We start from the raw sequence: 27,439 nt of genomic DNA, 5'->3' as shown, positions 1-27,439 counted from the left end.
TAGCTCATGTGTGATATGTTTACATGCTTATGCTTTGTTTTAATAAGATGCATGTGTAAAGTTTTTTCATATTCTAGTACGTTGATTATATATAGCACACTCCACAAGTATTGACACCTAAAAAAAAAAATAGATGATAAGATGTGGAAGGAAAAGCTTTTGTTCAAGTTTTAGGTGTTTTTAATCATTTTTGGTGATATTAATCAAATTTTAGTGAGTCGTTTTTTAAAAGTTATTTCCTTTTTTGTGAATCACACTTTTGTGACCGAAAATGTAAATGTTCTATGGTCTTTCCCATTCTGAAGAGTGGCTGAGAAAAAACAAACAAAAAAAAAAAAACCTATGTGTCAAATTTTGCTTGGAACTCATGGAAACAGAAAGTTATGGATATGTAATGAGAATGTGAAAAATAATTAAGATTTATTTAGAAAATGCAACATTTGTTATATCGCACACTGAATTAGTCTACTCAAATTAAAGAATGGGTTTTCTAAATGTTTCAGTGTGAGACTGAGTTACTGCAACATAGCTAAATCTATACTGTGCTGTGTGGAGGATCAATCTTAGTACATATTTTTATTAATACACTTTGAAGTGGGTGGGTGTTCTTTATGCAGATGTAGTAATGTGAATAATGTAAATATCCTTGTAAAGTTAATAGCAAGACACAAGGTAGGAGAAGTCTTTTATTAGGCTATAAAATTGTTGTAAACCTGATTGCTCTTCTGCAGCCTTCATGTTTTGGTTCTATTCCATACCATGGTGTCCATTGTATCCTAATAAAATTGCAATGTAATACAATCTATTTAAAGCAAAATCTCAAAGATAATGATCTAAAAAGGTTTACACAGAACGCTAATGTATTCTTCGTTCCAAACATTAAAACTCAGCATGCTGTTCAGATAATAAATGGAGTGCATAGCAACAGGCATGCATGACTAACACTGCATTCTCTTTTCTTCCCAGATGTTGATATCCTCCAAAAGTTGGGGCTTAAGGGACAGAAGCCGTCACGTTCTGTGCCAGAAGGGGTCATTCCATTCAGAGCAGGGATCATCCTCAACCAGAGGGCGCATATTGAGGCTCCATTGCACTCAGTTCTTCCAGCGGCCATCTGGCCCAAGTTGGCACTGGTCCTGAGTGTACGCTCACATCGTGTAAACAGTGCTTTCCTCTTCACTCTGCTTTCAAGCAATAAGAAGCTCCTTCTTGGTTTGCAGCTTGTACCAGGTAGTCTTGTCCTACACACAGGACTGAACACCTCAGTAACACTGCCCTATGAGCCCCATGATGGCCAGTGGCACCAGTTGGCACTGGAAATTAATGGAAAGACAGTGACTCTATATGCCTCCTGCGGAGAGCAGAGTGTCCAGGCAGACTTTGGGTGGGACAGTGAGGAGGGACTGGCTCCAGAACTCCAGGGCTCCTTCTTGCTGGGGAAGTCAAGCCAGCACCAAGCAACAGGATACTTTGAAGGAGCAATTTGCCAGTTTGATCTGGTCCCTTCTGCACAGGCAGCTCACAACTACTGCAAATACATTAAGAAACAATGCAGGGAAGCTGACACTTACAGGCCTAACCTTTCTCCTTTATTGCCTATTCTACCAAGAGTAACAAACATTTCAGCTATTCCTGCTGCCCCTAAGCGTGGTGGTTCAGACACCACAAGGAAGGCCACAAAGTTGAGCCTTGCCAGGAATGTCGCCGCTGCTGCCTCAGCTGTCAGGTATGTGGCCCCCACCCATACAAAAAAGCTAAATCAGACAACCACACCCACTCCCCTGCTAGTAACTGTGATGCCAACCACATCCCAATTGGGTTTGGTCGTCCCTTCTTCCATAACCAAGACTGAAACTGTAACAGCACCACTCAGGACTCCAGCGCCGCACGGAAAATCGCCAACCCCAAACTTGAAATCTTCAGATTACAAAACTGCTAAGCCCACACCACCACCAAAGCCTACTCATCAAAGCAACTCAAAAGAGACTATAACAAAAGAGACTATAACAAGAACAGTCAAGAAGAAATTTACCACTCCAGCCACCAAATCCCCAAAAACTAAAATTGACACTGTTTTACAAGACCAAGCTAGAGTCCTGAACCAACCTCAGCCCACAACACCCAAGAAAATACTCCCCAAGTCTAAGGTTTCTCCATCCAAAGCTCCTTTGCCCAATTCCAAATCAGATTACGTCAAAGATACCCCCTCTAAACCAACACTATCCAAAGCAAAGTCCTCAAAATCAACAGTCCCCAAAACTACAACTGCTAAGCCCCTAAAGCCAATCTCTAAACAAACTACCAAGCCAACAAAGAAACTCAAAACTACCAAGGTTTCAGTCACTCCTCGACCTACCAAGCCTACAGACCACACAGTAACGCCACCTGCCACTGATGGTTTCCTGAGCTGGGAGGTGCCACCAACACAATTCTCAATGCTGACAGGACCAAAGGGAGAGAAAGGAGACCCTGGCCCTCCGGTAAGAACATCTGTTCACCCTTAATTTGAAGTAGTACCATAAAAATGTCAATTATACTGAGAAGGATATCAATTTATGTTCTCTTTTGCTGGTTCTGGGTGGCCTTTCATATAAAAACCCAAAAGCAAATGAAAGTAAATGTCACACTAGAGTCAAGCCAGTCTGTTAGGTATTTTGTCAACACTTATGTCAAAACCTTTTACAGATGCCATTTAAGTCAAACGCTAACACTTTAAATAAACAATCTTCTAAATATATTTTCTGTTGTCTTAAACAGTTTAAGAGTTCCTAATTTACTTCGTTACGTTCTCCTTCCTTTGTTCATTGAACCATCCAGGATGGTTGTGACGTGCCGCGTTTCACGCTTTGCCATCTCTTGACCAGATTCCTCTGGCTAGTCAAGGTCACACTAAGCCCCTTTCAGATCGAGGTTGAAGGTCAAAACAGTCGGCAAACACTGGGTTTCTCAATACACGCACAAGGTTAGGTCAGGGCTTCAGTGTGTCGCCTGAAGCTGAAACCCAGCTTAAGCCTTTCAAGAGGTCAGTTCACACTCAGCTTCAGAATCTGTCTGCATTACAGCTGACCACTCAGCTTAAGTAATTTCTTACTTCCAGGTCTCTGTTTTTTGCAGATACACTGGAGCTACTTCTTAACCATTAATGCGTGCATACTACTATATATTTTTCTTTATTTTGTAGCTTTTATAAGTAATCCGTGGTTTTCGTATTGTTGGTGTAATGTACTCCAAACAAGGCATAAATTGTGGGATAGACAGATTAGAGGGAATTACCAGTGCATCTTATGTTAAGTAAATATTAAAATAGAAAATGTATGCTATGTTTGCTACAACAAGTTACTATTGTCTGTTTAATTTAGCAAAGGAAAGGTAATTTCTTCAGATAAATCTTCTTTAAACCACTTTCTCAAATTCTGACTAATGTGACAGGCTTTACTCCTGCTTTGAAAAGACTTCCCGTAACCTTAGTTGTGCAGCTTAATCTATTTCATCATATGGCATATAAGTTGACATTTGCTGGAAGTGGGATTGTTAAGCTAATGTACTGGCCATGTGTTTAAATTTAATTTGGTTATGTGGCAATTGATTACATATTTCAGTCGTCTGCCAGTTTTTAGGGACATTTAAGCTTAGCCTAGAGCTTAAATACTGTTGCAATCAAGAGAACTTAATTTGACTAAATCTTACAGTATAGAGTGCTTTAAATAAACATTTAGGCCCAGTTTGCTTTTGTACAATTTTTGATTTTATGGCTGTCTCATTTTATTGTGGAGAAGGAGAATATGAACCAAAGCACCAGATAATATGAATTATACTGAAGCTGATCTGAATTTACCTCGGTTAGTATTTGATTTCCAACAAAACATGTCCTAGGACTTCATAAAACCTTTGTTGGCAGTCGCAGTAGTTACACATTTCTTGTGGTCTCCAGGTTTGCTCAAAATCTCAAGAAGGATTTTGGCCCACTCATTTGTACAGAAACTCTTTAAATCTTTTAGGTTTCTTGGCTGCCACTTGGCAACTCGAAATTCCAGGTCTCTCCTCAAATTTTCTATTACATTGAGGTCATGAGACTGGCTAGGCCCATCCTAATACTTAATGTGGTGTCTCTTTGGCATAGTGTTTTGATTCGTTTTCTTTTTGGAATACCCTTCCACGACCCACTTTCTGTGTTCTGGCTGAGGATAGAAATGTATCCTCCACAATTTTATGTTACATGGCTCCTTCGACTACAGGATGCATTAAAGTCATCCTGTAACCTTACTGAGAAAAAAAAAAAAAGAAAACCAAAGCATAATATTTCCATTTCCATACTTAACTGTGAAAATTATGTTCTTCATATTCAGCATTTCGCTTCCTTCCCAACAGAGTGAGTAGTGTTGATGCCAAAAAGCTTTTTGATTGCACATTTCTTATTTCCGATCTTCCTCTGCCAGGGAAACATGAAGGATAGTAAGGATTTTAAAACCAGTACTTTGAATGTTTGCTGGCAAACATACATATGAGGTTAGCAAGATTACAGTCCAGTCGTGGATGTCTTGAGATCTTGGATAAGTTTCTCCAAGGTAACTGGTTGAGGGCTGATCCCTCACTTTTTTCATGATCATCAGCACCCCATAATATAAGATCTTTCCAAATGTTCCAGACCTATTGATGGTCTTTTCCTATTTTTTATTGCTTTGCTTTAGCTTTACCATCTCATCGTCAGTATTTTCTGCCAGTTCTTTAGTCTTCTCCCTGGTGATGGAGATGAAGGACTGAAAGAGACAAATTCTGTGGAAAAGTGTGTTTTGTGCACATACCACAAGTGCTTTCAATGAATTAATTTTAAGCCGATGTTATCCAGTAATCTTATCTACACCCACAAAGGACTGAAAACTAGCCACTCTCTCCTTTCGCTGACTGATTGCTGACTGACTGACCTGCCCACCGGTCACATCTGCATTGGTGCAATTAAACAAAAGTCACCCCTCCCCCCGTTGCCAACTTAGCAACTTTCTTGCTATATTTGTATTGGAGCAGTTGGACTCATAGTGTGTTGTGACTTTACAACAATGTCAATTTAAAAAAATGGATAAAATTGGAATCAGCAGATCACCAAACTTCTTATAACAGTGATTAGCTTGAAAACTGCAATCGGTGCAACCCTAGTTATATTTCTAAGAGGTATAAAATCAGTTGAAGATGAAATTGATGTGAACATGAATTTACACTTCAGAACATACAGTTGTGAATTTCAGGAAATGTAAAAATGAAGATGAGGAAACTTGTTATTTTAATTTATGTGATGAGAATAAATTAAGGATATCTTTTAAATGCAGAGCATCTTTATGAAATATTAATCTTAGGATCCACAAGCCTTATGTCAGCCAAAGCAGCTACCACTGCTCTGTTTTCCTTCCTCCTGTCCCTCTTTTCTAATTAAAAGAAAACGAATGAGCAGAAGCCTGAAAAAGACACACAGAGGCATTGTGTGGCGCAGGAAATGACCTGTTATTTCTAGTCTTTCTACAGTTTCCTGCCGCATGGGCTCTGACGGTTTTGATAAATATGTTTTAACTCTTATCACCCGGAGACTGAATTACTTCAGAGGGAAAGAGGATCACTTTTTTTTGACACAGAGCAGAACCATTTAACCTGTAGCCCCTCAAAAATATGAGTTGATGGTTTTGACAAATATGACTGTAGAAGACTTCTGGGGTGCTGAAGAGACTGTTTGTTTGGTATGTCAGCTTGGAGCACTGACCGAAAATTCTCTCTCCAGGGACTGCCAGGACCTTCAGGGAAACCAGGCCTGCCAGGCAAGAGGGGTCCGCGGGTAAGTCTGGCTGACCAAACACATCTAGACATATTCTATGTTTCGTTTCTTGACACATTCTTGCATAGCTTATTATAATAGCAAAAGCTGTATCTCTGTGCTGAAGCAGCTAAATCCCACATCATTTTAAATCCCTCTCATTGAGCAGCTGATGCACGCAAGCTCATTTGCATGCTTGCAGACAAAGTTCTCCTGTGCAGGCGGATTGACCATGTTCAGCACAAGGCTGCGAGTGCTGACCTCCCACCCCTGAGCATAAACAGGAAAGCTGCTATAAAGACGACCTTTCAAAAGCATGTCTGTGCCACAGGATGCCTAATAAAAGCACAGTAAACAGACAGAAAACACATGGCTTCACTGGACTTTCTCCTCCCAACGGAGCTGTTGCAGCGGGCCTCACGGACACTTTGTAGGAATCCCGCTCTAGACTAATTAAGGCCCCAATTTTTCTAAACCAGTTAATCACATTCAAGAGTGTTCATTTAGTGAATGTTCTTCCACCTCCTTTGTTTCTCCTTGTGACTCATGGGTTTTGAAAATGTTTCTAAAAGTTGGTGGAGAATTTGGACAACCATATTCTACTACTTTTGTCAAAAACAGAAATATTCTTACATCTGAATTCCTTCTAATGAGGTGTTGTGCCAATATTTATATTACTTACTTTTTCCACTAGTGGCACAATTAGAGTTAAGAAATGTAGCTTTTAGTAAATTGCCTAAACAGCTGTGAGAGCTTTAGCCATAAAATGTTCTCCCCTCTCAGAAAGAGCTGCTTTAAACCTGGTGAACTCTTTAACTTTCCTGCCGGTGCAATCAGCATCTCAAAATTGTCCCAAAAAACACATGAAAATAAAATGCAACCCTTCATGCATAGTCTCTCACCTATCCAAGGCTGGGTTGTAGAGGTAATAGGTCCAGCAGGAAAATGCAGACATCCCTCTTCTGTTCATTTTGGGGAATCCCAAAGCGTTCCCAGGCAGGAAGGGATGGATTGTGCCCATGGTATGATCTGGATCTGTGTTGGGGTCTCTACCCAGTTGGACCTGCTCAGAAATCCTTCAGTGGATCCAACCTGGCCAGATGAACCACCTCCGTGCACTGTGGAGGAGCAGCAGCTCCATTCCAAGTTCCCTTAATGAAGGACTCAACCAGGCTTAGCTTGGCCACCCTACAGAGGAACATCTTTTCATTTGCTTGTATTCATAGTCTCGCTTTCCACATTTCATGACCATAGGTGAGGGTTAAAACATAGCTTGACCAGTAAAGCTTTGCTTTGTGGCTCAGATCTTTCTTCTTTAGATTACTGACTCTGTGGTTTGTTTGTTTTTTATGCTAGCAGTTACATTCAAATATTTACGGAAGAAAAAAGCTCAGATCATTTCAACATTAAAGCTCTAGAATTTACTCTGGAGTATACCTTATTGTGAATAAAAAGTATAGGAGGATGAGAAGGTCTTTTTCTGGGTTCATTAGAGATGATCAAACATTAAGTTCCAAAATTTCATCTCAGATAAGCAATGCTTATGATCCAAGTCAGATTTAGGTAAATTAAACTTTAACTGAGCTAGAAATGCCTCCTCAGTTCAATGAAATCTAGTCAGACCAAGTGTAATTCAGAGTCCAATATTTTGTGCTTTCTGAAATTCAGCAGTGTTTTCAAATATAAAAACAAAATGAAAATACAACATATTTATCTACTGCAATGTCATAATGAAAATAAATAGCAGGGACCACTTCCCTGTGAATGAATGCCTGGTTAAAGTAGTACAGTGGCCCAGAGGTGCAAACCACTTCAGCAAATTGAAAGCATAAATACAAATTACAAAAACACAACAACAAATTGAAAAACACTACAACATTTACGAAGCACAATTACAAGTTACAAAAACACTACAACATTAACAAAACAGAAAGTTTCATTGGAGCTCTGGCTGTGTCTTTTAGCATTTTTATCCTGCTGGAAGGAGAGCCTCTGTTCCACTCTCAAGTCGTTTGTAGCCAAAGAGAGTTTCTCTTTGAGAATTTATCTGCATTTATCTCCATCCAGCACAGATCGACTTCTCAGGTTCCATTACAAACAACAAAAAGTCAGATGGTACTGCCTTCTATATACCTCCTCAAAGCAACTTACCATTGTCCCGTAAACATATTCTCTAACCTGAGATGTGGATCTCTATTTCTCCACCATAGTTTCGAGGTTGGGTTAATGGTCTATATGTACCTGGCTAATTCTTATAGTTGTTTTCTCCTGCCCTGGCTTCCACCCTTCATCCTTAAATGTTAATTTAGGGTTAGAAAAGAGCAAAGAATGAATGTCAAGTTTTCCTTGTAAGCATCAATAATTTTGGTGTAAATTTAACAAGATTCTTGCAAATATAAGGATTTCTTGCAAACATCACAATGTCTGACCTCACGGCCATTTTATTAATGACGTTACAAGATGGGGTTGTGTACATGCATTTTCACTAATCCCACACTGAAGCATGGATGTATGCATCTGTGTTTATGGCCTTCCTATATTGAGAGTAAGGCCAATCATAGAGCTTTTCCTGTAAACAAAATCATTTATCAAGTTCAACTGCAGCTGCCAAGTGTGTGTGCTAACACATGGATGGTGTGTACTCATATTTACACAGATGGAAACACATACTTTGAGCAAACAAATGCTCTCCAAAAGCCACGCCTCTTAACCAGATGGACGTGTGGTTTCCATTTAGAGAAAGGGATTCACCACACCAGGGACATAATCAACTCCAAATAACAGCTCTAGGCTTCAAGCTTACAGGTGGTGAAATATAAATTGATATATTTATATCGTAGCTTTGAGTGGAAGCTATGAAAAAGCAGTTTCTGCTCTTGGGGGTCAGCCGGAGAGTGAGCTTCTCCATCGTTTTTCCGCCCGACCTTCCTTAGCCATGGATTGGTGGAGTTCTGTATGATAACACACAGAGGCCCATTGAGCCCCAGAACCGTCACCCAGGAACCTTGACCTCTGGTCTGGCACATGTGAGTGTGAGATGCCGTTGTCATAGTAACAAATGTCTGCTTAGACTCTTTGCAAGGTGTCCATGAATGACCAATCCGACCTTTTCCTCCAGGCGTGTTTGTGGGTGTGCAATGATGAGGATGGTAGGAGGGTGTGAGAGGAAAAGTGGATGCTTCATGGGTGTACAGGCCGGTATCTGTCTCGGGCACTGCCTGCACAGAGTTGTCTGGAGCCTCATGGGTCAAAGGGGTCTTTGTCTCAGAGGAAGAAAATCTCCGTCACCCATCTTTCCACATGCTACCTCCTGCACAACACTCCTCTGTCCTTAAATAAATCCTTGAAACCTTCCTCCACCCGTTTGAACACAGAAATTAGAAAAACTTAAGATCTGACCAGTCTAGTCAGAGGTTTACATAAACTTATCATAAGAAAGATTGTCAGTCAATTTTGGCTTTTATTGATGTGCTTCAACTGTTTATTTTTTTAGAAAAGGATCATAGAACAAACAAAAATAATGGGGGTTTTTTAAAGCCAAGACTTGGATGCACAAGTCTTATCTTATTCTGGGTTTTCTCTACTCTTGAGAAGATCAAAATGTTACACCGAGAGTTTTAAATGTACACTTACACCCTCACTAACACTTGGATAAATGTTCCTGATCAAGTCACAGAGATGCCAAACTGCTTTTGTAGCCAATAACAGACTTCAGGTTTCACGGTCTTATCAAAATTGGTGGAGTTATTTAAATCTGTTGGTGTCTTGACATGGTCCCAACTTTTCAACACATTTTCAATAAATTTTCAATAGGTCTGATTGAGGGGCTATCCTAAAAGTTTATGCTAGACATCTTTGTTCACTCTAAAACCAGCCTACAAGCATGTTTGGGACCATTTCCCTTGGTAACGGATCGGCTTTTTGAGAGTCTTAATAATCCTCTAAAGTGTGAAAATGCTTCCTGTGCTGGAAAATGACTAATATGTTTCAGGATAATAAAAATCACAACCACTTTCTAGTTGTTAACTTTTGCAATCCCCGTTAGCGCCTTCATACATTTTTACATTTGGGCAAATAAAAGTCAAAATTTTTCCATCATCAATTTCAGACTTGTCATGGCTTTTACTGTTATTTTGTACTAATGCGTTAGATTACTTAGAATTTAAGTTGTCCAGACCTCGGCTCGGTGTATGATGTATTTACCTCTGAAACTGGTTGCTAAAGCCGCTCATTAACACAGTCTGTTGCTGTGACATTACGTGACACTATTAAGCTGAGAATTCCACTCCTCTCACTCAACAATGGCTAGACACGCTTTTGAATCTCTAACGAACAGTGAAATGTTTTCCCTAGAGGAAAATGTTCTCTTGTGTACATGTCCTGCTCACAATCTGTAATTATCAGGACATCAAGTGGTTTCACATGCTCGCTTTATTTCATGTTAGGTCATTAGATGTTGTCCCATAGAGTCTTGTTTAGCCCAATACTACAGAGTACTTCTTTTATCTTTAATATGATGCCTTTATATGCATTTGAAGTGTATTTTATGAGCCAGGATCTATTTGTTGCATAGCCTATTTTTCCTCTGTGTGGGAATGTAATGATAGAAGTGACGTCACTCAGCTAGAATCAAGTTGTATAACATATAGTGTAGTGCATTACAAAAGTTTTCACACCCTCTAAGTTTTCCACATTTTGCCAATTTGCAAACTTTATGTATTTTGCGTGGGTAGTGCATAAAGGTGAAGTGGAATATTTATTGCTATAATAAATCTGAAAAGTTTGGTTTGTGTTCATGCTCCTCTTTGCTCTCACACCACTAAATAAAATCCAGTCCCATCGTCAGAAGTCACCCAGTCCGCCTGTTCTGTTCAGTCAGATTGATGAAAGAATTCTGGTTTTCAATAAGACAGAATGAGGAAAAAATAGCTGAAAGGATGTGAATATGAATGTTTGGAGTCCACAAAGAATGTGTTGCATAGGAACATTTTTATAAGAACCACAATGACGCCCCTGAATCCCTGTTCACTGAATAGTGGTTTATTTTATTTTATTTTTTATTTAGTAGCCCTCAGCTGACTTGTGCTCCACCCGAGTGCTCTCTAATTAGACACCTGTTGTAAGAGAAAGGCACACTACACAGAAACAAGAACATATACAACCGAACCCCAGTGCCAGTCCATGCCCGCTAGTGCACTGCCCAACCTGTGGTAAGCCACTGGTTTAATTTTGAAACATGTAATTCCACTGTGCCTTGTTTGTTTAAGTTTATTTAGGGCACAACAGCGTTCCTTAATGCTGTGTGGACAGACCGTCTCCCATGGAATGCACATAAACTCAAGGGTGAGAGGGGAAGTGTGTGGGATGAAAAGATCTTTAAAACGTCACAGCATTTAGAAGAGAAGAATTGTACATTGTGAAAAGGAAATATTTCTTTAATAGCATTTTTTCCTTAAATTAATAGGAAACAAAAGTCGTCTATAAATGAAGTAGGTTGGACTTCCAGTGCCTAGCAACAAGATCTAAAGCCCCTCAAATTTAGCCATATTACAACCACAACCTGTAATGTGCTTTAATAAATTTTTTGTGACAGATCAGATGGAAATATAAAAAGTCTGTTGCCTCAACAGAGACATAAATCTTTCAGAGTCTCAAAATATTTCTTCCAGGATTGCTCCGTATTTAACTCCATCCACGTTGCTTTGCCTACCGAAGAAAAACATCTCCACAGAATGATTCTGCCACTGCTGAGACGCACTTTGTGGGAGCGATGTGTTCAGGGTGTGGTGCATTGTTCAAACCCGCATCTTATTCTATTAGGATCTTATCTCATCAGAGCATCTTCTTGCGAATTGTTGCTGTGTCCTTTATATTTCTGTGGATCTCTGCAGCTCCTCCAGAGTTGCGATGGGCTTCCGGGATTGTTTTTTGATTGATGCCGTACATGCCCTGATGATTAGTTTAGGTTTGCAGTTGTTATTCGCTGGTGAGCAGACCTTACCGTGGTACAGTTGTCTTTATACTGAGATTAAATAACTCGCATGTGAACTTTATTTATTAAGTAAATGAGTTCTAAAAACAAGTCCACCTGTTCTGACTAAAATAAAATCCAATGGATTTTGTTTTTAGGATTTCAAAGTTAAAAGGTAGAACACAGATGCTCATATTTTTAATTGTAAAATATTTGAAAAGCATGTATTCTTCTCCTTTCCATTGCATTTCTGTTGGTGTGTTACTTAAAATCACAATGAGATACTGTACATTGGATTTTGTGGAATAAAGTGTCAAAACTGGCAAAAGTTGATGGAGTATAAATGATTTGGCAAAAAAACCTGATCTCGACTCTACATCATAATAAGGAAGCGATCTTATCTTTTGAAATGTGCAAAAAACGGAACATCTCCTGTATATAAGTACTTTTTCTACCTTAGGTGGGCTAGACAAAACTGTCATCAGTTTCTGACAGAACGATCAATTACAGCAGAACGGATTTATGCAGTCTTGTCTGCACCAAACCAAAATGTCTGTTTTTGAATTTTTCTCAAAGGGCATTTTTGTGGAGCTGTATAGTCAAGTCCAAACCCCAAAGTGTTTTTCTTTTCTCTCACTTGGAAAAAGTGGGGCTTTGAGAGTCTAGTTGACAGTTGGTGTCGGCTTTTGATGCAGATGATCAAACCTCGACCATTAAGGCCTCGTTGTTTGTTTGGAGTGACCCCAACAAAATCCAGTGACCCAGTTCCTAAAGCACTCATGGCTATTCTTCTACACTCAACACAGCCAACCCTTGACCCCTGAACTGGGATAGGTTAGGGGCCTTAAGGTGCCACATTACATGCAGAGAACAGGGGGGAGGTCAGAAATTTAACAAGAAGGACTCTCTCAGGGTTCCTGAAAGCAGACAGTCAGACGGGTTGATGAGCGTTGTTGCAGCTCACCCCCCACGCTCCTGTCTGCAGGCAACAGCTCAAACCCAAAAGCAGTTATAGATTCGTTCCCTGGCTCCCAAAATTTCTTTGCTGAACCTTCCCATGGGGTGAGGGGTGCTGCATAGACTGCAAAGGTTCACATTACCAACGTGCTGCCATGACTGATTTTGCTCCATTTCTGTCCATCTCCTCATAATCTGCCAGCGCAGACAGACACAGAGATCTGCGGTGAAGTTCAAACTCGCAAGTCTGTGACATTGGACTGTCAGCATTAGTCATTAACATGCCTGGCTCTTGTGTGTTTGTTTGTGGCTGGATGTATGGAAGTGGGGGTTGGATTGTGAGCCAACTATGGACAGGAAAACACAGCCATATGTTGGAGCGGCTCCAGGGAGCCCCATTTTCTATGAGCCCTCCTGCAACATCAACCCCAAATACCACATGCACACATCCTCCCACACACACAAAGTTAAAACATATTAGCAGAATGGCTGAGTTTCTCCAGATTTTCTTTAATCTTGTCTTTGCTACGGCAAAGGCACAAATCATACATCTTTACATGTAGACTGAAATGCATCCTGCAATATTTTTTATATGTTTTGTTTTATTTGATGTTTTGTTTTGTTTTTCTAGGGAGACCCTGGCCCCCATGGGAATCCTGGTAGACCTGGTCCACCTGGGCTAAAGGTAAACAGTCTTGGACTTAAAATCACAAGTAATCATTTTGTTCTTAAAAAAAAAAACAACAGGAAACCATGCTTTTATATCTGCCCTAATTTGCTTTTATATCTGCGAAGACGTGTTGCATATTTGTTTTTTTGTGTGCAAGCTTTAAGGAAAACAAGGCTATGGAGTTTTACTGCTGCAGAAGTGGGGTCACTAAAGTTCACAGCAAAGCCACGATACTTGACAGCTCATTAACTCACTAACACCACTCCGCTTATGTTAGAATATCCAAACTGAACGCAAGTTATTTTAGGCTTTAATTGTTGACACAATATTATCCAATGTTTGAATAAGTTTAAAAAGCAGTGCACAGATTTTGCAGTTTCTGTATGAAGGTTGTCTCTGTGCTTCCACCGTAACCTGAGTACAGAGAAGAGAATAGTACATTGACACCAGAAGGGGGTCAAAATGATTTATCCTGGTGTCAGGGAAAGACATTAGGATTTGGAAAATAAGAACTCCAAATAAATCCTACCTATTTTAATGTGTGAAAAGAAGATGACCTTGCCTGAGACAATTCTGCATCCTCCATAACGGTCTGAAATGTTGTATGCACTAGCAAAGACTCCCGACCTCTGACTTTGTGTGTTTGGAAGATAGATTTAGAAGTGCAATCCTTATTTCAAGTTTTGTATAAAAATATGTATATAATTAGTGATAATTACTTCTAGATATAGAGAAGAATGGGGAAGAAGACAGGGGATTGAAGTGACTTTGCCAGACAATAAGGTCTGAACAGTTCAGAGACTACTGATCCATGGAGACTCCTACAACTATCCCATCCAGTTTGGTGCCTGGATGGGACCAAACTGGATGTTTGTGTTGCCTCATATATATAAAAAAAGATATTTTTTATATGAGAGGTTAGAGAACAATGGACAGACTGGTTTGAGACAAGGCAATGGTCCCTCAAATAGCCAGTTGCTACAGCCAATGCATGTGGATTACATATTACTGCCAACATTTCAAACCCCGAAGCTGGTGGGTTACACCAGCAAAACAAGACATGGGTGTCACTCTTGTCAGCTAAGAATATTAAACTGAGGCTACAATTACACTGAGTCTACAGGCTCACCATAATTGAACAGATTGGAAGGGTGTAATGCTGTTGGCAGTATTTCACTGGGACTTCTTGGGCACTTTAGTGGCAACACTGACTTCCTAAGTAATGTTTTCAGTCATATCCATCTCTTAATGATAGTAGTGTGTCCATCTTCTAATGGCTACTTCCAGCAGGATAATGTATCATGTCAAAAAGTTCTTATCAAATTGCGTATTTGAAGATGACTATAGGTTTGCTGCACTCCAAAGTCCTCTACAGTCGTCAGAGCTCAATCCAATAAAAACACCAGTGGTGGAGGATTGGAAGACCACTTTCACTTGGTGTAGCAGACGAATCTGCATCACCACTGTTTGGTGCTATTGTGTCAACATGAACCAAACTCTCTGAGGACTAACTCTGGAATCTTGTTGAACCTACACCATGAAAAATGAAGGTACTTCTGAAGGAGAAAGGGATTAAATTCGAAAGTTAATAAATTCTATAAATGTAGCTACTAAATGTAGAGAGCTTTTCGTTTTGTTTCACTGATATAATAAAATCAACATTTTACTTTAATGTTCAGATATCTGCAATTTGCAACTGCATTATAAGGAATTCTATTTACTGTGTTTCTTATTTAGAGTTAATACAGTAACTATAACTCACAAGTCTGCAGTTAAAATATTTAGCTTAGCCTTGCAAAAAGATTTAGAAAAAGTGTGGAATGTATTTTTGATTTGTTTTTTAATATCTTGCTTACCCCCCACATTAGATAAGCAGAGGGGTTCAGACACACCTGGATCACCAAGGAGATTTTGATGTCTAGTTCTGAGGTGATGGTTGGATGAAGTGGGACAAGCACTAAATCAGGACAAATCTGACTGTTGAGTCAAACAGTAAAGTCCTCGCTAAACTGATCAAACCACATTGTCATTAAGTGTGGTGTGAAGTGGTGAGGCAGAACGCGGCGGAACCAGGTGGAAGTGCAAATAATGATGTTTAATGGTGAAATAATCCAATACAAAGTCCAAAATCCTGGCAGCACAGCAGAGTGGAAAGCAAAGGCTCAGATCTGGTAGCAATAGGGTATACGAATGGATAGCAGACAAAACAATGACTGGTGCAAACAACAAGGACGCAGGTGACACTAAATACACAAGAGGTAATCAGGGAATGAGACACTCCCGGCAATAATCAAGGGGAGACAGACAACACGGAGACTCAGACACAGAAACTCGAAATAAATACACAGAAAAACACAGAACATGACACACATTCTTTCACTCTCTTAGCATCGTGGGATATGAACTATCAATGAAATATTGACGCATTGGATACAAGCACCTTAAATGAATTCAACTGACAGGAACTTTGTCGTCATGGAGTAGTTTGAAGTGCTGTCCCTGTGTCAGTTTTGTTCAGGCAGACAGTCAGAGTGCCTCCTAAACACTTCTATTTTGAGTTTTCCCGCTGGGAGAAGACCCCAGGGTCGACCCAGAACACACCAGAAGGGCTGTACTTAACCTATGGCCTGCAAACGCCTTGCAACCCCTAAGTATATATTGGAGAGGAATAGTGGGAGGGATGCCTTGGCTTTCCCCCTGGATCTGTTACCTGCAGATCTATTTTTGGGTAAACAGAAAACAGTGGACTGATGGACTTTCTATTGTAATTCTAATGGGGCTGTACACTGAACCAGTAACTAAATTATAGCCATCTGCTTAACATTAAACAGTCTAATTGTGTTCCTCATAAAAGACTGTGGACCATTAGAGAGTTGCAACCTTTTTGCATATCTTGTGTTGCCTTACACCAGGACTTGTTTCATTTGTGGATCTGAAACTTTATTTATTTTACAGTAACATATCATGACTGCCAGGTCCAACATCTCCTAGAAGAATGTTTTTCTGAACTTGCATTTTTTTTTTTAGTTGTCAGTGTTGTGGACTGAGTGCACCAGTTGTTAATGGTATCCAATATTTTTACACACTTCAATGAGGTTCATCGTACAAAACTTCTCTAAAAGTCATGAGATATTATCCCGTAATCTGAGCTGCCATGAGAAAAATTAATCTTCCCACCTTATCATTCTCACACTCAGCCAAGCCACTCCACAGAGAAAGCTCACTTTTGGCTTTTAAAAGAAAATAATGAAAAAGGAGCTATGTAGAATGATCATGAGTGAAGATTTAAAATCCCCCCCACATGAATCTTCAGTCAGCTCTGTTGTTTGGCAACCTGGCAAAGATTATGCTCCCCTACCTGGTAAGTGTGTTGAAAGGAAGATTATGAGGTGTTTGATGTCTGGGCAGGGTGGGGGGAGTCACTGCAGTTTATGCCCTTTCATCATTAATAAATGAAGCAAAGTTGTAAATGCTGGCAGCCCGAAGGGCAAAGAGAGGGAGTCAGTACCCACTCGGTGTAATTTCCGATTCATTGCTTTGATGTGCTGAAACCCTGTTATTGTTACCTGCTGACAATGAAGCTTGGTACATATGTGTGTGTTGGTGTGGGAGACTGCAGCTGCCCTTAATCAACTAAGAAATCCATGCCTATTATTGTATGAATTTTACCTACTGTGTAGCATTAAGTTGTGCCTTTCCACAGGATAGTATAATTTCATAATTTTTTTTTGTGTTTGTCAGAAGATGTGGGATTAAAATATCTACCATTTGGATATATTTAATCCATATAAAATTATCCTTCTCAGGGGAAAAAAGGAGATCCTGGCATGTCACCCGGGCCAGCACCTAAAGGAGAGAAGGTATGTTTTCTTTTATATTTCCTACTGACCTGCAGCGGCCTTCTACTCTTGTCCTCACTGATCTTCTTGCATTGTATTTCAGGGAGACTCAGGGACTATTGGCCCAGTTGGACAGCCTGGACAAGAGGGCCGAAAGGTAAGGTTAAATAGCTACCTCATACGGGACAAATGTCCTTAGCTGACCATTTACCCGTTTTTATTGTAAGTGAGCACACCAGCCAAATGTCATAGAAAGAGTCCCTTGAAATAACTTGGAATCAGATTCTGTATTCTTGCATCACTTCATAATCGTTCAGTGCCAGTGCTGTGTCAGAGCGATGTGTTTGGTATGTAAAGATCCTTACTTCCTGCTTCTCTCCTCTTTTCTTTATCCTGTTGTGCATCTTTAGTTTTTGAATATTCACCTGTTCTTACAGATAGCACAAAGGATGTTTTTTAACAAATAAAGGAAGACTATATTTTTCAGCAGTGAAACCAGCTCTCACTCAAAATTACACACTTTGTGTTTTCCATAAGAAAAAATTGTGGAGTTATACTTTTGATTGACAGGGGTGTAACAAGCATGACATTATTTCAGTGTGGCTTATTATATGAATCATAGGTATATAGAGAAAGGTTGTTTATTGTCCTGCTATGTGCGTTTTCATTCTTAATGTGTCTCTTCCCTGCTGTGGTTCTACAAGAGAGGAAGTCTCAAAAGCCAGTTCTTGCTTTGCCTTGCACATTTTTATTGGTTGCAGTTTTTGCTCCTGCATTGTTTTTGCATGAGTTCTATAAATGTAGCACCCCACTGCTCTGTCCGCTAGTAACTGGGACAAGAACTTAAATTCACTGGTGGGGTGGCTATTTGGGTTTGTTAACTTCTGGTAGATACCACGCAGGTTTACCTATATTGAGAAAATCCTTACTCGTCCAATTACCATACACTCCTTTGATGTAACATAAATAACTCCAGACAACCGGCTACCTAAACTGTTTATTTTAATAAGAACTTGGAAAAATAAAACCTTAGCTCCACAATACCCCAAAATAATCAAAAAAACTTAAACATAGAGCAAGGTCATTAATTCCTCATATTAAATGTTTCCCAGAATAAAATAAAGCGGATAAGGCACTTTTTCTTTTCAGTGCCTTATGTTTTACTCACTTCAACTTTGCGTTTTTTAAGAAAAACCCTTACTTTTAACTGTTGTTTTAAACAGAACACTTGTGCAGATATCTCACATACCGTGTGTGGGATTACTTGTGTAAAATACACCTGAAAAAATCCAGTTCCTTCTCCCACCTCAATCTCTGCAAACATTAGCAACGGTCTCCATTAGCTTCCTCCTTCTCTCTCCCACGTTCTTCTCCCTTCTTCTTCCCATCATCCCATTATCCCATTTTGTTTCTCTGTTGAGTTCACTTGTCCCTCGTTAACCTAGTCTACTTTCATAGATAACACAATTCAATACAGTTTTTAAACTAATGAGATAATTGATCAAACAATAATACACTTATGTAAGTACACAAGTCACCTCACTAGTCCGATCTCACAGGGCAACACAAAGACATAAAAGACGAACAAGTGCACACGCACATACTCATACCGACAGACATTTTAGAGACCAATTGGCCAAACTATCGTGTTTTGGGACTGTGGGACGAAACCAGAGTACTCAAAGATATCCCAGGCCAGGATTCAAAGCTTTTTGCTGCAAGGCAACAGTACCAACCTCACCATTGTGCAGTCCAAAATTCTGTCAGTTTCAACTCAGATTTTTATATTCTTAAAGTTCCTAAAGCAGAATTGAGGAGCTGCACAAAGCACTCTCTCTTAACTGAACAAAACATCTAGTCAGACATGGTTTTGGTAACATGCATCTGGCCTTTGCAACTTTTCGCTATGTTTATGTCTACAGGCCTATGAACTGATCCAACTATCATATTGGAATGTAAATGTTGGTATTGCAGGCTTTGAACAAGAACCACGTTGCTCCATATTCGTCCGGTTGCTTTGCATAAGAATACTACGTGAACCCCAAAACCTGAAATCAGTTTATTATTTAAATTAATGCAACTGGAGAGGTGAAATTTATTCCACATTCCCCCCAATGCATTTTAGTGCTTCTTACTGCTGGACCGGTCTTTTTCCAAACAAACAGAAGCAAATAGGAACTGCTGCCAGTCACGTTTTATATTGGTTACAGCTGATTCGTGCAACTTTGTCAAACAAAATTGAAGTATTATTGGGTAATTGAATACAACAGGCCGCTTATGTGCATTTCAGTAGAGGTGTAAAGCTTGTCTGCATGTAATGCCTTTCTTCCCAGAGTCACAATAGTGTATGGATGAGTGTCAGACTCCAGCAGGGTTTTTTTTTTTTTACCTCAAGCTTAACATGTGGCATTTGTTAAGAGCCTGCTTTTCCATGTGTGTGCGTGTCTATTTGAGTGTTTCTACCTCTTTCTTTCACCCACACTGACACACTGAGCCAGAATGGAAAAGAAATTAGGGTAGTGGAAAACATTTACAGATTCCTTTTAAGCAAGATAGAAGTGATTTGAAGGCCTATTGAAAGGTTAGCCAGTGATGCATCAATCAAGTTGACGGTGACGACTGATTCACATGTCGTAAAGCTCATGTACCATGTCTCTGAAAAGTATTTACACCCCTCAAATGGTTCCAATATTTTTTCGTGTTCCAACTGGAAACTTTATTTTACTTTTGTGGGACTTTGTGACAAACCGACAAAGAGCAGCGCATCACTTTGAAGCAGAACCAAAGCAAAATCCTGAAAAGCGTGACAAGCTTTTGCAAACAGGCCCGTGGTGACTGGAAGAGCTGCAGAGATCTACAGCTCAGGTAGGATAATCTGTTGAAAGGACAACTAACGGTCAGGAACTAAAGCAATTTTCACCTTTGAAAGACTGATTAAAAAAAGGCCATGTTGAAAGAAAACAGTAAAAAAAAAGGTTACATTTTTGGTTTGTTATCACAAGAAGACAATTGGTTAGAGGCTGCAAAGGACGTTTGACTGGGATGGAGGATGACTTTCCAGCAGGGAAAACCTAAACTTGAGGTACAATAGAATGGCTCACATCAAAGCCTATTCATGCATTAGAGTAGCCCTGGTTATGTTCATACTTCAATCACGTTCAAAATTGTCGCTTACTATAAATATGAGCTCATGAATCAGGAAGAAGGATGAAGTGTGAATAACTTGGTCATGCACAGGAGCTTAAGTGCTCTTTAGCTTCTCTTTAGTAAACCTCACAAGCAAAATATAGCTGCTGCATATCAGAGTGACATAATAGCTTGGCGTCTGGATCATTATTGCCATAGCAACATTAACAACATGCACACAAATAGGCTGGCCTCATTCTAGTAAGACTCAGGTATTATTCGGCGGAAGGAAGCTTGTTAAATTAACCCCAAAGAGGTAACATCTTTCCATACAGAACACAAAAGCGTTTACTCAGCAGAGAACAATACACAGAAACCAGCTGTAGCTCCACTTTTGACAACTTTCCATCCAATGACAAATGCATGAATCAGTGTCCTGACTCTGCTGTTACACTGTGCCTTCGTTCTTCCACATCATAGTTGGCTCAGGTGGAAAGTCCCGATGCAGGTCTTCCCCACCAAAACTCAAATACTCAAAACAAATATAAGCTTTTATAGTTATGTCATTTGAAGGTCATCTCAGAACTGTCTGCATAGCTTCCCTGCTGTTTAGCTTTGAGTTCTGTGGTCAAGGACAATGGGGAAAACATAGGCTTTCTTCTATATCTTTTTTCCATTCCACCTTTTTTTAAGACACTGTTACACACCCACCCCGGTCCACACAATAGAGCAGACCCTAAATCTGCCTTATGCTTGATGCTACGAGCGGGAATTCAGGAATTTGGCTGTGAGGTTTTCATGGAAAACTTTAATGGAGAAAGCAGCGGTGCTTTAAAAGCACCATAGTCCAGTGTGATTTTACACCACTGGCCAGGCCGAGCATGTTCCGCTCTGTACAACATTTGTTCTACTAAGCAGACCCTGAATGGCTTTTCAGTATGGCGGGCAGGGTCAGGGAGAGGGGGACGTGCTGCGAGCCAAACCTCAGCTACAAGGCCACAATGCAGGCCACACGTCTCCCTGTTGTGGCTGCGTCTCCTCTCTCTGCTACATAAGCTGTCTCTTCTCACTTGTCTAAGCTTTTCCCTCCTGAAGATGATGTGCATTTCATGGCATTTCAAATAGATATGTCATCCATGTACTCATTTTTTTAGGCAGTTCTGTAAAAAAAAACAGTGACCACCCGAAGACACGTTTTTAGGTTGTTACTAGCAACTCTACACGTCTCTTTTCTTTTCACATGTGCCATCATTTGAGGCTTTTTGACACAAGAATTACTAATCTGCATGCACATTTAGAAGAACTCAATATTTTTCATTGTAGTGGGGTACAGTTGTTTTTAATTGGACTGCATCCAATGATTTTTCATGCAAAGAGGAACTTTATCGAACCCAGAAAGATTACCCTGTAAAAGATAAGTAAAAGGATTTGATGTAATGTCCCTGAAGAAGCTAAAATAACTCATCAATCATTCCATGTTTTTATGCGTAGCAGGTTTTTGTGTGACCCTCTCTCTGTGGCTACTCAAGATCTGTTTCGAATAAAACTCCCATCGTGTTCCTGCTCCTTATTTTAAGCAATACTGGTCACCTGTTTTCTCTGCGTTTGACATTAAATCAACTGAAACCTTTCCTGTTTCAACTCAATCAGGATTACTATAACGTTACAACGGTATATATTGGTAAATAATATTTCCTCTTCCTAAATGCCAGAAAATTAAGAAATATAATTTTTTTTTAATTTTGTTATTACTTTCTTCAACTTTTCAATGACTTTAAGCATTTTAAGAAAGTCCAGACTATGATTTCATGGTTTGTAAGATTCCGGTTGGTTAATTTACAACATTTCAATTAAGAAGAGCCACATTTGTACAACATTTGTTCTACTAAGCATAAGCATAAACGTCATCTTACAGTGACATAGCGGTAATGCTAACACTACAAGCTAAATTTTATCCAAATTGTCCATTTAATTCAAACTGTTTATCTGTTCCAGGCAGACATCACCGTTTATGTTCTACTGTACATGCAAACGTGCAAGAAGCCCGATAATTACCGAGCAACCTTCTGGCTCCAAGCCTGCGCAGATCTTGGAGAGATGAAAGCATAAATGAATGAGGTGTTTATCTGGCAGACCACCAGTGTAATGTAAAGTGTGATCTTTGGTGTAGGAACAAGCTTATACTCAGTTGAGCATCCCAGCAGTCAAATGTGTACAGAAAAGAAAAACTAAGTAGCCTCCCATGTCTTATCATGGATAGACACAATGTGTATTCAATTTTCTTCATGCAAAAATGTGCTTTGCCCTGCCTGGAGCACTCCCTGGCATACTGAGGAGGTTATAGGGTGCTACTGGAGAGCTGCTGCAAAATAAAAGCATTCTGGTGGGGTTGATCTGATTGCACACACATGCTTGTTAAACAAGTGCTACTGTAAATACACTCGCACTGATGGGAACGGCTGCTCTCATTAGAAAAATAATAACGAGAGAGATAAGGATCTGAGATGACATGGCTTAGCTTTTGGAGGTTCCAGTTAATGCACAGGATCCACAGCATGTGTTTGCATGTGTGTGTGCTGGGGGTTCTTTGATCAGCCTGGGAAAACAGACCTTGTAAATGTTTCTACCGCGGGGTATATAATCTAAAAAGATGCAAAATAACATCACAGCATGTTCATTTGTAAGGTTTGTCCTACTTGAGTTAAAAACACATTCCTCAGCTCGCGCACGTAAAACTGAATTGTTTCTTTTTTTTCTGTCCCGGTCAAGTAAATTAACATTTTTATAAACCTTCAAAAAGGGAAGAAATCTAAATTTTGTGACCTAATTCTGATCTCAGATTTTGATGAAGTTTTGACCGACTAACACCAGTAATAAAATCTACCTGTTTCTCGGAGGTTCTTTGATTTTTGAAGACAAAACGTTCATCGCTGAATAAACACTTATTCAATCTTACCACAATGTGGTGTGCACGGTTTATACTCTTAGGATAAAAATCAGCTTTAAAGATTTAGAGCTCTGATTCGGGGATGAGAGCTTTGGGTTTTCTTTCTGCACAAGCGAAAATGGGTGTGGATGTGGGTGTGTGGGCGTTGGTGTGTGGAGAAATGAAATGAAACTGAACTGTCATCATTTTCTTTCTTTTTTGCAGTTGCTTTTATCTCTCTCTTTGCTGTATGTCCCACTCCACTACTGAGCTCACTTGACTTCTAGTGATGCTTTTTAAATAAGATCACATGATTTAAGAATGATAGTGGGACTCAGGCCTTTTTGTCTTTCATGTGTTTTGCAGAACTGTACTTAGTTTATTTACTTTCAAATGTAATGCTTTGTTGTTACATTTTGTAGCAGCTAATCAGAAGCAGAGATCCATTTTTAGGATGATATTTTAAAGCCCTGAACCTCTAAGTCAGTGATATTGACCATGTAAAATACTTGTAACCTGGTTTCTGCATCCCTTTTCTACTGCTGAAATCAAATGGTTTAGTACACTCTGAACCCAGACAACAGGAGTTTTTCCATATTTACCATGTCTGTTTTTACTTTATTTTTTTCTCTCTTTCTCCTTGTCTCTGCCTTGTTCTCTCAATCTATCAATCTGCGGTTTGTGGTGGCATGTCCTCCCACATTTTATTTAGTTTTTCTACACTCATTGACTGGGGTTTGTGTTTCTGGAGTCAGCAGATCTGTGGAAAAACACAATCGGGTTGTCTTTCGTCTTGCAGTTGCCCTGCACGCAGTCTGGGAGTCCTGATATCTGACTCAAACAGGAAGGCATTTATATCCTCAACATGCCACGAACCTGGCACCAAAACTGTGTGAACGCAGCCAGTGGAAACTCTGATCCTTTGACAGAAGAGCAGATTGATTTCTTGCATATGGCACTAAACCGGTCTGTTGGTGTTGTTAATTTTAACATGCATTTTCTTTGCAGATTTTGCAAATGTGCCATCCGCCGACTTGAGAAAACTCTAAGCATGTGCCATAACTGAAGTGGAAATCTTCCCGTCTCACATTTGTGCTTTCTTTTATCTGTTCTACCCACACTCATCCTTTCTTATTTTTGTTTCTGCAGGGACAGAAAGGACACCCCGGTCCACCTGGACTTCCTGGAGAAACAGTATGTATTTTCTGCAGTTTATGCATTCTTAAACTCTTGTTCCTGTTATTTTACATACATGCTGCTGACTTTAGATTGGCAGAGTTTTCTTTTTACGTACATCATGCGGTAAGGATGCTTATATTTAGCAGGGACAGGGAAGAAGGTCTGAATTAAAGGAAAAGTAGATAAAAGTAATCCTCAGAAAAAAAAACCTGTGAGATTTTGAAAGACTGAACTTTGTGGTGGAGATTAAAGCACATTTATATGCTCAAAGGTCCAAGTCAAAGTCTTGAACTTAATAAAACTGAGAAGCTGTGTCTAGACTCAAAAATTGATCTTCATGGATGCTTTCCATCCAACTTGATCTGAGCTCAGAAAAGAAACGTGAGAAATTTCAGTCTCTGGCGGTGCAAAAGATGGTCCCACAAAGTGTTGACTCAGTGTTGCAGAATTCAAAAGCATGTCCACCTTTCATATTTTGATTTGTGGAAAATCTTGAGAAGCATGTAGTCATATTCATCAATAACATTGTAAGATGTGAACATATTCATCACGTATTGATATTTTTTTCAGTGCACTGTTTGTACAGTTTTTCACAGGGTCTTTAATTTTAAGGATCAACTCAACAGCTTTCATCAGTGTCCTGCTTTCATCTTGCGTACTTGACTGAAATCTAATCCCTCAGTCTTACATTCATTTTCTAACTCCTTAGTCATCATTTATAGTTGTTTGACCTCTCTGTCTGTCTGCGTGTGTGTGTGTGTGTGTGTGTGTGTGTGTGTGTGTGTGTGTGTGAGGACCCTACATCTGCCTGCAGGGAAGCCAGATTAGATTAGTCTGTTATGAAGCACTGGTGAGAATTGACATCTGGCTGTAGCACTGTGGTGCAGTGACGCTCCTCAGGATATTAGAAAGTGATGCCAAAGAGAGAGAGAAAAAATAGAGTTGAGAAACAAGAATAAGCCAACTAGGCCAGCAGTGACACATTCATGACTATTAAGCTGCAGCCCTTTAGAAAGTCTCGCCATTGTCTTTGTTTCTGTCGTCTTCTTGTTGTTGCCATCATCCAAACAATCACATTTGTAACTACAGATAATTTACTGTGCAACATTCCTCTCACCGCTAAGCTTATTTGTCTTTTATTTTCTTTCTTGCATAAGTGCACTGAGAGTGCAGATTCCTTATTTGTGTAGAGAAACTTGGATTTAATTAAGCCTCCATGACATCATCATCTCAGGGAGTTCCCGCTGCGCTCTGTACAAAGAGTGAGCACTTCTTCTCTCTTAACAATATCTCCTGCATGTGTCCACCCTCAAACGCCCCCCACTTTCCCACAGATCTGCTGCTGCTGGTTATGATGATGTGGATGATGGTAACGGTGTGAGTTTGCAGTTTGAATCTCCCTAGCACCGACGCCTGACTAACAGGCACAACTGTTTGGCATTGTGCGCTCCACAAGCCAGCTGGTGCTCATGCAGTTCTGCTGACTTTGTTACTGTAATGTACGTCTGGCTGAGCCCTCAACCCCCTTGCTCCTCTCTTACACACACACACACACACACACACACACACACCCTCTTTGCTGGCCAGTTTAAGATCTGAATCCACCACTGGCCAAAGCCTTGCCTCCTTCTAACTAGCAGCATTATGCACTATATTTATCCAGGAGAGGGAATGGCAAGTGGCAAGCGTGGGCTGCGTCAAAGGAAGTTATACATGGATACTGGTTCTCTGTGAAATTCGGACACAACCTGCTTTGAGTGTGTGTTTGTTATGCTTTCCAGAAGTTACATAAACACGCATAACCTCCTAATCAGCATCTACAGGGCTCTGCACAGAAAACATTTGGGAAGAGAGGATAAAAGAACAGCTTTCATCAAAGGCAATGCCTGTAATGTGTTTTTAAGCACATCCATAAGTCATCGTGATGCATTATGAGACTTTACAAAGATAATTATCTATCATCGTAATCTTATGTAATCGCTGGTAGAGAAGTTTAAGAATTTCCCTGATTGGTGAAACAATGTAATTTATGGTTCATAATGCTTAGACCTCTTACAGAAATAAACAGAAGAATTTAATTTCTATAGACCTTGTTTAAAGTTGTAATCCAATATGAATATCAAAGCCAGTCCATGGTGCCAAAAAAATTAGAACTGGAGGTCCATCAGCTACCATCATTGAGATAATGTTCTCAATATATCACTGTAATGTAGCACACACATTGTTAGTGAACTGCAACCCACTGAATTGTTTTGTTTTTGCATGGTCTAGTAAGATCAGAAATTTAGTCAAATCAAACTTTAATCCACGCAGGTTATATGTTGCTTAGTATGTAGTTCCTTGGAAAGAGACATATTTACTCTGGAGATTGATTTTAGTAAGTTATGAAACTGATTTATGGACATTAGTACTATTTTAAGCTAGCTTTAAATGTTTTTCTGTACATAATGTTGAAATGCTTATGCATTGTAGTACATCTGCTTTTACAAATGCAGAAAAAAAAATTACAGTACAAAATTTTTTAGTGAATAAACCCAAACTAAAAACAGTTACAGCATATATTATTCAGTCCTTTATAAGACATTAGTGGGGAATCTACATCAAAATGTAAAAATTAACCATACTGAAACTTGGTTTTTCTTCCAGGTCCATTGAAAATAAAAAGCAGCTTAATTCAATGAAATATCTGAACAGAAAAAGCTAAGATTTACTGGCATAGGTCAGATTTTTGACTCAGTAATTTCACATATGGTTACTATGAAGAAGCATTAAGAGGAATTTTTACTGTGAAGAATGATTTGTCATTTATGTTAGGAGCAAATATGACATGACACGGGATGTGCAGTAAAGCAGTAACTATTAGACGGCTTCACAGCTAAACAGGGTTTCGCTCTTGTTCTAGAAAATCTAAATTACTGAAGATTCTTACTGGAAAAAGGTCAGTCCAGTGTATCAAACAAGTCAATGGTACATT

At 39.6% G+C, this 27,439-nt stretch overlaps 1 protein-coding gene across 1 annotated transcript in view; it reads left to right on the top strand.

The window, feature by feature from the left end:
- Positions 1–27,439, top strand: part of col27a1a (collagen, type XXVII, alpha 1a) — a 75,220-nt gene that overhangs the window by 8,119 nt on the left and 39,662 nt on the right. The window contains exons 3-8 of the mRNA XM_044143974.1: positions 967–2,480; positions 5,765–5,818; positions 13,357–13,410; positions 17,202–17,255; positions 17,338–17,391; positions 24,436–24,480. Of these exons, the coding sequence (XP_043999909.1) occupies positions 967–2,480; positions 5,765–5,818; positions 13,357–13,410; positions 17,202–17,255; positions 17,338–17,391; positions 24,436–24,480 (1,775 nt within the window). The remainder of the gene's footprint in view (positions 1–966; positions 2,481–5,764; positions 5,819–13,356; positions 13,411–17,201; positions 17,256–17,337; positions 17,392–24,435; positions 24,481–27,439) is intronic.

The sequence above is a fragment of the Gambusia affinis genome, linkage group LG17 (genome assembly GCF_019740435.1).
Source record: "Gambusia affinis linkage group LG17, SWU_Gaff_1.0, whole genome shotgun sequence".
In the NCBI taxonomy this organism is placed as follows: Eukaryota; Metazoa; Chordata; class Actinopteri; order Cyprinodontiformes; family Poeciliidae; genus Gambusia; species Gambusia affinis.
This window is presented reverse-complemented; position numbering and strand designations above follow the sequence as displayed.